The following is a 12,726-nucleotide window of genomic DNA, read 5'->3' as shown; positions in this document are numbered from 1 at the left end:
CAGATGCTCGGTTATCTACATGGTGCGGGAAAAATATTATTTTTGAATGTTATAAAGCGATAAACGATTTTTCAAGACGATTTTATATTACATTGAAGTTCATATAAACGGGAAAAATTGTCAGTGGAATATTTCTTATATCATTTGGTAGGTTAATTAACGTTTAATTATCGCCAACTTTACATTAATTTCAATGGGGTGAGGGAAAACTTTTAACCAAGTTACGCGCGAGCGCGCCTCTTTAGGCAGCGCAGATGGCGTTACTTTCGTTTTAGCCAAGAATCTAATCGGTACCTTGTCAGCCATTCGATTAAGCGTTCTAGTTTGTTATCCGATTTCTATGGAGGTGACAGACAAATACCGGTAAACCGAAAAGGTCTCCCTAAATAGAAAGCGACAGCCAGTGACATCACTCGCGTCTGCGCAAGAGAAGGAAGGAAAGAACGAGCGTTTTCACCAGAGGAGCAACTTTTTTTTTCGAATGCGCCCCCGTTGCGAATTATCAAGTGAACCTTGACCGTCCTATTTATTTTTCTTGTGGCCCTATAATACCATTCATATTTTTTTGGTTTTCTTTATGGTTGGTTCTTTTACATAAAACCTATTGTAGTGTCAAAATTAGAAGAACAATGAAATATATAGAGACTGATCATCAGTGGTGTAGTCGGGCCAGGCCATCGCCCCGGTACTTTTTTTCAAAGGCGCCTTGTTTCTATTTCGCAAATGATTTTTCTCGAATAAAGGGTGTGTGAATTTATTATAAATTTTTCCCCCAAGAAAATAGTTACCTAGGTACGGCCATCTTCATGTACATTTATAGTTGCCGGTAAAGCCAAATGCGATAACGCGCAAAATCGAAGTTGGCTGTTCCCAGGTAGCGCCCCGGTTCTTTTTTTTAGGACTACACCACTGCTGATCATAGAAATATCGTAGTCTGCTGCCTTCAATGACGGAGCGAGAAGCAATTTGGTCTAGTTCTTTAGTTCACTATTTGCTTAACAAAGGGTCAAAGACCCATCACGTCAAGACAGAGGGGATTTTAGTCATGCACTTCAAAGTACGCAGCGAGCGCTTTCAGAAACTGAGCACGCTGTGGGAGGACCTTCAGGTGTTTAGGGAGGGAGTTCCAGTCACGGACAGAGGATGGAAGGAAGGAATGCTTTCGCGTTGCGAGACGAAAACCCGGAAAAATGTACGTGGCATTTCGGTTGCCTCTTGGGGGCGGGACCACGACGATATAGTTTTGGAAAGGTTAGTGAATCACGCTTTTGACGAGAGTGAGACGTCGCAAGCACTTCTAGTGGATAGGGATGACCACTTGAGGCTGTCTAGTACGCGGGTGATACTGAAACTCCAGGAGAACCCAACGCTAGATGCGAACCTAGCAGCCCGCCGCTGGATTGTTTCAATTTCATGAATACTCCTGGTGGAGTTTGGGGACCAGACGGCGGAGCAGTATTCGAGGGTAGGCAGAACGTACGTAGTTATACCTAAGGTTTTCGTGGTGAATGAGCAGTGTGCCAGCTGGCGCCTTACAAGTCCTAAGAGGGTAGGCGTTAAGGTCACTCCAAGATATTTTTGGGTCGTGACCTGCTGGAGGGGCTCACCGCCCAGGAAGTAAACTGCGGCGTGGGAGGGGCAGCCGCAGTTGTGGAGCGATATGACTGTGCACTACTTGGAATTGAGAGGTTGTATCCAAGTCGCGCTCCAATCCTCAATTTTAGAAATGTCAGATTGGTTAGTGAAAATTGCCCGAGAGAGAGCAACAAAATCCACAAAGACGTAGAAGGTCGAGACGACGTCGTCACCAAGATCATTGATGTAGATGACGAACAACAAGGGTCCAAGGACAGACCCCTGTGGAACATCCGACGACGTGGGAGACCACTCCAACCGGGAACAACCACTCGGAATTGTCGGCCTTCTAAGTACGCTGAAATCAAGTTAAGGGTACGCCCTTGGATACCGTAAGAGTGGACTTTAGTTTTGAGGAGTTCGTGGGGAACTGAGTAGAAAGCCTTTCGGAAGTCCAGGAAAACGATATCAACCCTCCCTTCTATCTCAAACCCAGATGTCCAGTCCTCAACGCAGCACAGCAAATGGGTTTCAGTGCTGAAACCAGACTGGAAACCGGGTTGGTACAGACGAATACGGTCGTGCCTGTTTAGATGGGCTGTGATATCGGATGCTCCAATGTGTTCATCTGCCTTTAACACATGAGAGAATAAGGCAATTGGCCGGTACTCGGCCGGGTCAGTCGGGTCACCTCCCTTCGAGACCGGGATAACGTTGGCAGTACTCCAGTCACCGGGGAGGACTCCAGTGTAGTAAGAGTGCTGGAAGATTTGGGTGAGAGGCCGAGCCAGGGCTGCAGCGCAGTGGTGAAGCAGGATAGCTGGTGTACCATCAGGCCCAGGAGCTTTGAAGGCATTAACTTTAGCGAGGAGTTTGTGCACTCCGGTTGCCGAGAAGACGATAGGAGGCATGGTCAGCCCCAGACGGTAGGAGGGGAACCGTATCAAAAATGTGGGCTGGGAAGGTTTTGAAGAATATCTTCGCCAGTTAGGAGACTTTGTCAGCGGCAGAGGAGTACACCGTAGGGATGCAACGGATAACCGGAACTGGAACCGGAACCGAGAAGAACCAAGTAAATTCTAGGAACAGGAACCGGTAATATAAAAATATACAATATCTGTATATATTGTTTATTGAACTTTGTTTGTTTATTCTTTGGCACGGTTTTTTGTTTTGTTTTAAATTTTTGTTAAATTCTGAACAAAATTTCGTTAAAACACAAAAAGGAGTTCATTGTTACCTTTTAATATCGCTTAGAAAAAGGATAATTATTCAAAACTCCCGCGGAAACTATATCAAAGTAATAATATAGCGCCAACGTGTGGAGAACTATCCATCAAACCGGGTGTCTGCGTTATGTTTGTATGGGCGTTTTCTCTCCAACTTTTTCTTAATGACTTTGGGACGGACCGAGTGCGGAGTTTTATGCAACCTCTCAACGTCCAATGGCAGGGTTTCCACCAGTTGCACACGGTATTCGTCTTAGTATCAATTTGCGATTTTTTGGTGCCGGCCGGGAATCGAACCCGGGTCTTCCTCGTGCAAGAGATGTACTCTAACCACTCAGCCACCAACACATGTTAATTTACGGTGTTTTTCTAAAAAACAGTTTTGGCGAATGTCCTTTACAAAGTTATAACGTTAGGTACTATAATTTATTCTACATCATTTTAAATATTTATAAATTAAATTAATCTTATATTTAATTAAATATTTATAAATTAAATTAATCTTATATTTAATTAAATATTTATAAATTATATTCATCTTATATTTTATTAAATATTTATAAATTATATTCATCTTATATTTAATTAAATATTTATAAATTATATTCATCTTATATTTAATTAAATATTTATAAATTATATTCATCTTATATTTAATTAAATATTTATAAATTATATTAATCTTATATTTAATTAAACATTTATAAATTATATTAATCTTATATTTAATTAAACATTTATAAATTATATTAATCTTATTTAATTAAATATTTATAGATTATATTAATCTTATAGTTAATTAAATATTTTAGTATTTTAATGTAAAATTTGATCGTGATCAGGAATTGAACTATCCGCATTGTAACAATGCGGATAGTTCACCGCCGAGCCATTGACTTCCTTAGGGTAAATATTAAAGTAAAGGAACAATTAAGATAAGGCTGGTTTTTTTACTAAACGGATTAATACAATATCTGTATATATTGTTTATTGAACTTTGTTTGTTTATTCTTTGGTACGGTTTTTTGTTTTGTTTTAAATTTTTGTTAAATTCTGAACAAAATTTCGTTAAAACACAAAAAGTAGTTCATTGTTACCTTTTAATATCGCTTAGAAAAAGGATAAACTCCCGCGGAAACTATATCAAAGTAATAATATAGCGCCACCATGTGGAGAACTATCAATCAAACCGGGTAAAAAATATAATCTCTTCAATTTTTCGAACTTTAGTCAAATCTCGACGGGTAAAAAAAAACACAAAATAACAGTATATAAGGCCGTTGCCGTCAATACAGAAGATTTAGACTTTCTTAGTTCTTGGCTGTCAGACGAACTACTACAGGACGGGGTCCTGGTTTCGGTCAAAAGTTATGAGATAACTTTGCGGTTTTAATTAGTATGTTTGGTCTTCGGCCAAGAAAAGCGATAAATTGTGTTTCGCGTTTGGAACGTGAGTGAATGGACTTCAGTGTATGAACAGTGCGTGTTTAAGACTGAAAGTGTTAAAGTAATTGTGAACTAACTCAAGTCAGCTGTAAGATAAAATTGATTGTTATTATTTTTTGAATTGGAATAACCTAATTATACCCTTGAAATTATCAATTCAACCTGTGAGGGTAATTAAGTAGATTGGAAGTAATTAGTAGCGAACAGCTCTCAGCTGTTAATTAAGACAGAGTTTATAGTTAGGTAGTTTGAATTTAGTTAAAATTACTCAGTATAATTAATGATATTTACTTAAAGGTTACATTTAATAAAAATAAAAACCTATTTTTTCGTGAAGCTTACAGTATAATATATCCTAAAAACAGTTCATTTATTATTTTGTGACCGTAATTAATTTTTAATTCGCATTAGAAAGTGGATATTTAAGCAGACGACGCGATCCACTCCAAAACGGGAAAACGCTAGTGGTCACGTGTTTATATTAAGGCCGACGTCACAGGCGGGAAACTGCATAAGCGCCTAAGCGGCAATTTAAACCTCGTAGTCGGTAGTCCTAAATTTCGAGTGATTTAATTTTACATTTTAGCGATGCAACAAATAGAACCATATAGATTTGAGCCAGAAAGAAATAGTAGTAGTTCTAGTGAGTCTGATATATCGGAAAATTATAGTTATAATGAATCAAATGATTCTGATGAATCAGATGATTATGGCCACCGCTTAGATGCAGATGTGAATACCTGGTGAGTGTATTTATTTTCAATTATTCAATTATTTAATTGGTTTCAACCATGTGATTAATTTTAAATGAATGCCAATTAGGTGTAGATGTACAAATTGTAAAGCTATGGCAACGGAGGATGAGTGTACGTGCTGTGTAGAGCAGAGAGAAGTTAGAAATAAAATTTAAGAAGTCTCGTGCATTACTCTACACCCTGGATTTGAGGCAGTGTGCCTAAACATTTATGTTTTAAACACAGCGTACCAATTATATGCCCGGAACTTTATAAGAAGGCTTGGGTTACCTAACAATGATCCAAATGCGTATGTATAACCATTGACAAATAATTTGTCAATGTATAAGTTTGGTTTTCATTATTATATTATAAAAATTATTTCATTATTATTTTTGTTTTTAGACGATTCAGATATACAGCCTACAGGCAATTTGTTGGCATGATTTACAAAAATCTGGATGAGCGATTGAGAGTAGTGATTCCATCATGTGTTATCTCTCGCATTCGTGCAAGATTTCCCTCACCAGATGACACTTACCAAGGATATCTACATGTTTAAATTTTAGTGATTGAGATTTAGTCAAATTCTTTAGAAAAGGTTCAGTTATATTTGTCATGAAAAAGTAAATGCTCAAGGAGTTTAATAAACTGGTCTCATTTTTAAAATAATTTACAAGGGTTGTCATTTTTAAAACGTTTTACAAATTTAAAATAAAATTAGAATTTTTTAATCAGTCAGACTGTTAAAGAATCATTAAACTACTTTTTTTGGCAAAATCTACTTGTAAATTTTGTAAGTAATTCTTCTTTCGGTGGGTGATCATATGAATATGAAAGGGGAGGTGGTACAATATCTTTTCCCAAAGACTTATTAGCTTCTTCGTAAGTGGGATAAATCTTTCTCATTTCTAGAACCTTTTGGTATAGCGTTTCGACATAACCTAAAATTAAAAATATTTTAATTTTTTTTCTCAAAATATCACAAATAAATTTAATAATCTCACCATAGGTACAATCCTCCTTTCGAAATACCAAAGTAGGTTTCCCTTTTTTGGCTTTGGAGAATCGATACGTACACTGGTCTACGTCACCAAATTTCTTTATATCTTTTTGACAATTTTCATTGTGATGGAGAGCGGATAAAGCTAGCCTATTTAAATGAAGTGAATAGTAAATCGATTTATAATACATATCAAAATTTAATACTGACCTCGATTGCATTCCTTCGTAAAAAAAATGTGTATTTTTAGGGGCATTGGACAACAAAGTAGCGTGGTACCCCTCAAGCGAACTTGTCCCTCCATATCCGGAAGTTAATTCAACGTCTTTCAATAGCCTTTTCGCTTCGACAATTTTTGCAACTTGAAGGTGAGCCAAGGTTCCCTGTCTTATCCAAGTTTTTTTTCTTTCTGTTTTTTTATCCAAAAGTCCATGCAAACATTTTTTAAATGAGCTCCCTGGGTGATTTTTATGTAAATTTGAAATGTGATTTGGAAGACTGAGCCATTTATCTCGTTTCTCCTCTTAAGTGTTACTCGCAGCGCAGAAATACAGATGGTTGGTTATACTTTGGATCCAGTCTGTTTTCCATCGAGAGGTTGACTATACCAGCATTGAGAGTGTCCATTCACACAAAGAGATTCGATGCACACCATTGACCCCTTAATATATTTAATTTTCGCAGCAGTGGCCCCAAAGCAGTGTCGACAGAATGTGATGAGTTGCATGAGGTTACTCATAAACACTATGAACTTTTTTCCCCCAGCCGGACCTTCGGGTAACTCTTCCTCAATATCAAAGTCAGAATCACTCCTGTTTTTAAATAAAGCATTATTTAAGACACAATTAAATGAAAGGAGATATAAAAATATTTTCCATTACTCTGATTCCGAAGAGGGTTCGTAAAATGAGGTATTAAGGTCATCTGGGTTGCAATCTTCATTTTTAATATCACTTGAGTAGTATTGAGTACTAGAATCAGCATAATCCTTAGATTGACAACTGCAAGAGGGCTTCAATTCCTCTGGCATAGGTAGCTTGTTTTCAGATTGACTTTTCTCGATAGTTTGCGTACTTTTTGAACGGAAATGCTTATTAATCTTAACCGTTTGTACTTTTCTGGATTTGAGCTGTAGATCCATCATAGTAAAAGCATCTTGCATATCAGTCTGGATTGATATAGGATTTGGAGTAGGGTTCAAAGTTAAAACTTCCTCAACTGACATCTCTGCATTTGACACCACTCCAATTGTCTTAGCCTCGGTCTCAGCCTCACCCAGAATGTTTTCTATTTCCTAAATTATTGAACCATGTTTTTAAATCTTTTAAAATAATATAACCCTTGTTGAGGTTAACGGTAATAGTTAGTGTAGGGAGCTGTTGGCTCGAACGCGTGGCATGCAGGGCTTGCCACCACCCTCCTACGCATTGTAACCCGGCCACCTGAATTAAGGGCTTTAAAAGTCGCATGATGACTTAGGCCTAAGGTGGTGCCTTGGGTATTAGCCTAGCTGATTATTATTATTATTATTATTATTATTATAATTCTTACTAGTTTCTTTTGCCTTTTTGATATAAGACTCCTTGGACGTTTGGTTTCCTTTTCTTTTTGGTATGCAAAGATAGTCGGAATTGCTCCTTTAACTAACATCCGTTTAGGCCAAAAAGTGCTTTCAACACCAAGACTTTGAAGAAATTCAGCGTTTGTATTTGTTTCAAAAGAACTAGTTTCGAAATGTTTTTGACATAATCTCGAGTACTTCGTGGGTTTAAAGTTCTTTCTTTTTACTTTAGACACCCATATTTTTAATAGCGATGAGTTATCCAGAGGAAACTTGAAAAAACTATTCTTTCCCTTGCTATAAGCCGAATTACAACCGTACGCACTGCAGTAAACCACCATAGTCTATACTTTATTTAATTTAAGTACTAGAATATTAAAAAATAACAATAAAAATTAGGCAAGAGTTAACTCAAAGTAAGGCCCTAAAAGGCTAAAGCGCGGAAGTACCGTAGACGATTGCTGTGACGGAGCCTGATAGAGAGAGGAATTCCCTTTTTTGACGTCAGCGCACCAAGCGCCGTTTTTTCCCCCTTTTCGCCCGTTTTGGGGGACGCCAGAGATAGAAGCGTGTATTGCGGCAAAGTACGTCTTTCTTAAATGTAACCTTTAAGTGTAAGTGTGTTTTGGTTTATTTTTCAATCACGATGAACTAAGACAAATCTAGTCTTAGACACTTGAGTACCAGTTCTGTACAATTACGTAGAAGGGATATATATTGTTGGGTTATTGATGAAAGATAAATCTAGAACGTTCCATAGACTATTCTGAATAAAAATAAACATTTATAATTTTGCATAATTCTGGTTGCCATTTTATTTTCTAATCACTCGCCCACTACATTACAGTTCTGGCAATCCCGAATCAAATAAATTTTCGATATAACGGCGACGGGGAATTATTCTCGTAAATTTATCGCGCGGCCTTAGGGAATATTCTTTTAACAAAATTTTGATAAACTATCGTTTAATTAAAATCGGCCCGATTCCGTTAAAATTATAGACCAAAAAGCGAACGGTCGTTATAATACCCTCTGTAGATTTTTCTTTCATTAAAATTTGCTTCGTATTATATTTAACTGATAAACTTGTTCTGTAAAAAGGGTTAAATTCAATTGTGCATTGTTATAGTACGTCTAACTCACTGTTGTAACTACTTAACTTATGATATTCTGAATAAATTAAAATTGGTCGTTTCGTCTCAATTATTTTAATTATAATTAAAATTTTAAACCGGACGGGATAGAACTGGGATAACATTTTTTAAAAATAACTCTAAATTGCGGAGATATCTTTACGGGTTATCTCGAGAAATTAATACCACTAGGGACAATTCTTCCGAGGAGAGGTATATTTTGGCTTGCCAACTTGTTACCTCTCCGAGGGGACTTTGTTTTAGCGTTAACGGACAAATTTGCGATTGCGTTGAGTTTTTTTTTCGTTAACGCCCACCGTCGCAACCTCCCAACTTCTAATGGCAGGGTTTCCACCAATTCTTAATGGTATTCGTCTTAGTATCAATTTTCGATCGCATCGGGCGGGTTTCGAACCCGAGCCCTCCTGCATGACAGGCGAGTGTTCTACCACAGAACCACCGATACATGATACGGTTCAAAGAAAATTATAAGCTCAGCTTAACCGGAAGCGTTTATTGCAAATTAACAGAGTATTAAATTTCGGTTTTTAAAATAGAACGAAATTTCGTGTTCCATTTAAATTATTGCATCGAAGATATTCTTATGTAACGTCTTCTCTGTTGATTAAAAAAAATGCGCCGCCCAGGTTTCAAACCCGAGCCCTTCTATCTGACAGGCGAATGTTCTACCAAAGAACCACCGATACACATTACGTTTCTTTGAAAATTATAAACTCAGCTTAGCGGAACAGTATATTAATGATTTTTAAAGTCTACATTTTTAAGTATGAAATTTTAAAGGTCAAATCTTGTTTTAGCGCAGTCAGCAGAGATAAGAGGGTTAAAGGGTGATCCACTTTGTTAGTTTTTTATTTACGGGTTTTCTAATCGTCTTAAATATAGTTGCAATACAGCGAAGGCGTTCATTTAACGTTTATTGATATTCGAGGTTGCGTTTAGTCAAGTGGCTCTTTGTGCTTTGTTGATGGTAAGGTTTTTGCTCCTTGTTAATACATTTGGTGTAGATATTTGGATATCTACGATTCCTAATACAGTCATTGGTTTCCTGGGTTTGCGAGTCAATATATGATATTGGAAATTGGACGGCATTGGTCTTTTTCATGCGGTATGTGTCACAACGTCAACTGGAAGTTTACGAGTCGTCCACTACCAGATGTCGAAAATGGCTATTCTACGGTATCTTCATCAAGGGCAAGTGTTGAAATAAAATGAGCGTTAAAGGTGTGGCCTTAGTATTTCGTAAGCGCATTTTTAGTTCCACATCGATGTATATATATCGAAGTGGGACTTTTGCTATGGATGGAATGTCGTTACGTTTTGTAGTTTGTTTGGCGTGGACAAGCGACGACACGGTAGACGGAGCTACGAAAAATAAATCATATAAATTACTTTATTGGCGGCGCCGGGACTCGAACCTAGATAGCCACTAGCCGCGTTATCTCTAATACCGACGCCTTTACCAACCAAGTCACGCCGCTCTGTTCAAGTTTCACTCAGAACTTCTAGTCGTTTTTAGGGACGCGGCGGGGTTTGTCTAGTTAAGTGGTCGCAATTGTCGTTCCTTTTTCCGTGTTATTTTACATGTATTTACGGCGTTTAAGGTCAAGTGAACCTCAAACTTCGCCTCCCCCCCAACCCCAGTGGAGACACGGGTAGAGATCGGCGTTTGAATAAGAAATTATACGATTGTTTATATTTATCATTAATTTCATATAAAACAAATAATACTAATTTTCATGATTAATTGAAATTTTTGCGGTTAATTTATTTGTTCCGCCGACCTCTAGACACGGGTGTCGTGGGAAGTTTGAATTACAGTGTGGGGCTACACAACTTTTACCGATGGCCAGTTTCAGGTCTGTCAGGTAAACAGAGGGCACAATTACGACCCTCCCCTTTTATAACAATACGTTGAAGTCAACTCTATTAACTTAGGATGGTACTTTTTATATCAAACGATAGAACCCGCAGTGCCGTTAATTTGTTTTTCATCGAGCAATTAGTTTAAAACAGAATTAAAAATGTAATACGAAAAATGTAAAAGGATTAGTTTGGTGGGAAGTTTGGATCTTTTAGTCTTGAATACTTTTATACTTTGTATAGTTGGTCCCGAGATGTCGCTCTTGCCCGAAAGTTTCGGCGCGTTTCTTTGTTTGAATATTTCATCGAGTAATTAGTTTGAAAAATAATTAAAAATGTAATAGGATTAGTTTGGCGGTTAGTTTGGTGGGAAGTTTGGAACTTTTAGTCTTGAACACATTTATGGTTTGTATATTTGGTCCAGAGATGTCACTTTTGCCTGAAAGTTTCGGCGCGTTTTTTTGTTTGAATATTTAATTGAGCAGTTATATTGGCGGGAAGTTTGAATTAAACCCGGGTCTCCTGAGGGTGGGCGGGTTGGTCTCATTCGATAGAACACTTTTTTTCCGCCCCCTCACGCGTTCCACTAATTTCCGCCCCCTCCGACCCATAGAAATCTTATACTCCTACCTAGAATGCTACAGTCTAAGGGAGAACCTGACGCCAAGTCATTTTGTAGCAACGACTAATGATTATATAGTCTTTGCTTAAGCTTCAGCCAATCAGCGGCCATTCATTGACTACGGCAATCCGCTAGCGCCATAACATGGCGGTTAAAAATAGTAGAAACTCAGATGATTTTTACAGGATCCATCCGATTCAAGCTCGCAGAATTCCGAATTCCCATAGGTTTTTGCTGGAATTTTTCACATTAACCACTTCAACGTTTTTGGATTTTTAGTTAATAAGTGTTAAGATTTTTTGAACTTTTAGTTTTGTTTTCATATTTACTTATTATAAGGAATATTTAAATGCCATTGTGAGGAAGATAAACAAGATTTCGTTTAGGTTAGCTTTGAAAATATTTAAGTCTAGGCCTGACATAGGCCCAACTTTTAAAATATCAGGCAATGCCAATGGCGTTTTGGGAGAAGCAGTGACTGAAGGTCCTTAGTATTAACCTTTGTATTTAAAGGTTATTTCACATTTAAAGTAAGTAATATTATATTTATTATTATGTTTGTAGAAACTTAGATAAACAAAAACCTTATGAAAGAGTAATTATATCCCACTAAAAATACATTACACTAAAGAATGACACTTATGACGAATTGACGACAGTCATTGAATTAAACAGCAACAATCATACTGATAGTTGTCTAATTTTTCAAAACTTTACCTTTTATATAATAATATGCTTTTTCTCTGAGAAGCTTAGCCAAGATAAATGTCTCGCACTCTGCTTAAATTCAACATTCGACTGTTAAACAACATAAGAGATAGTACTCAACGAAGACCGATATTTACAAAGTTAAATAAAGTGTTTTTTAAAAAACGGATATTGCAGTAATTATAGTCCTGAGTTGTTGTTCCACTAGGCTCACTCAACTTCCTTAAGTAACTTTTACCAAATCATCAATTTGAAAGCCCGCCGTTGGTTAACATTTCCAATTGCCCCGAGGCTTAAGGAAACCCAAACCTTTACCTGTACAACGACACATTACCGTGGAAATGAAACATCGAGGAGCCATAACAACAAACAACGCAATAGTTATCCAAAACGTTTGCATATAAGAGAAAAATCTTTACGAGTAAAGAAACAGTCTACCATGTTTAAAACTACATTAAACTCGATCACCTGCACGCGCTCACGTGAGCGCGTGCAGGGGGCCGTGCATGAGCCCCGCCAGGGATTTTATGCACGTAGGCCCAGCCTGAATTAGAGGCCCCATCTATAATGTTTATTTTAAAAATTCCCGAGTTTCAAGGATTTTTTTTATTTAAATGTTTTAAATTTTGACATGATTTCTATTTTCCCATTGAAATTGTTAAAGGCATTTTAATCAAGGAATGACACTCTTCGATTAGTTTTTTTCCAAATTCGTCGACTACTAACTTTGGGTTTTCTTTAAAACAATTCGACAAATCACGATTTATCGACAGTGTAGCCAGATTTGAAAGCCTAAATTCTCCCATAGTTGTCCGTAGACGTGTTTCAATTCTT

The 12,726-nt window shown here is 37.2% G+C and overlaps 2 protein-coding genes across 2 annotated transcripts; both read right to left on the bottom strand.

Moving 5' to 3' along the window:
- Positions 1-5,746: 5,746 nt before the first annotated feature.
- On the bottom strand, positions 5,747-6,691 carry LOC149966717 (uncharacterized). Its single transcript, XM_090167591.1, has 3 exons — positions 6,198-6,691; positions 5,992-6,137; positions 5,747-5,928 (listed from the first exon to the last, which is right to left on the bottom strand). The coding sequence occupies exons 1-3, from the start codon at positions 6,206-6,208 to the stop codon at positions 5,747-5,749; spliced, it is 339 nt and encodes a 112-aa protein (XP_090023717.1). The 5' UTR covers positions 6,209-6,691.
- On the bottom strand, positions 6,550-7,779 carry LOC149966716 (uncharacterized). The gene is made up of 3 exons (XM_090167590.1): positions 7,539-7,779; positions 6,869-7,281; positions 6,550-6,799 (listed from the first exon to the last, which is right to left on the bottom strand). Exons 1-3 carry the CDS (start codon positions 7,635-7,637, stop codon positions 6,550-6,552), a joined length of 762 nt encoding a protein of 253 aa, XP_090023716.1. The 5' UTR covers positions 7,638-7,779.
- Between the last annotated feature and the right edge of the window lie 4,947 nt (positions 7,780-12,726).

Source organism: Leiobunum rupestre, chromosome 1 (genome assembly GCF_980474605.1).
Source record: "Leiobunum rupestre chromosome 1, qqLeiRupe1.1.hap1, whole genome shotgun sequence".
NCBI lineage: Eukaryota > Metazoa > Arthropoda > Arachnida > Opiliones > Sclerosomatidae > Leiobunum > Leiobunum rupestre.
This window is presented reverse-complemented; position numbering and strand designations above follow the sequence as displayed.

Excerpts from the sequence above, each read along its gene's own strand:
- LOC149966717 (XM_090167591.1), bottom strand. Across the intron at positions 5,929-5,991 it reads AAAGGAGGATTGTACCTATG|GTTATGTCGAAACGCTATAC; the intron begins GTGAGATTATTA and ends TTTTAATTTTAG.
- LOC149966716 (XM_090167590.1), bottom strand. The coding sequence starts at position 7,637 with ATGTTAGTTAAAGGAGCAATTCCGACTATCTTTGCATACCAAAAAGAA. Across the intron at positions 7,282-7,538 it reads CAAAAAGGCAAAAGAAACTA|GAAATAGAAAACATTCTGGG; the intron begins GTAAGAATTATA and ends TCAATAATTTAG. Across the intron at positions 6,800-6,868 it reads GAACCCTCTTCGGAATCAGA|GAGTGATTCTGACTTTGATA; the intron begins GTAATGGAAAAT and ends ATTTAAAAACAG.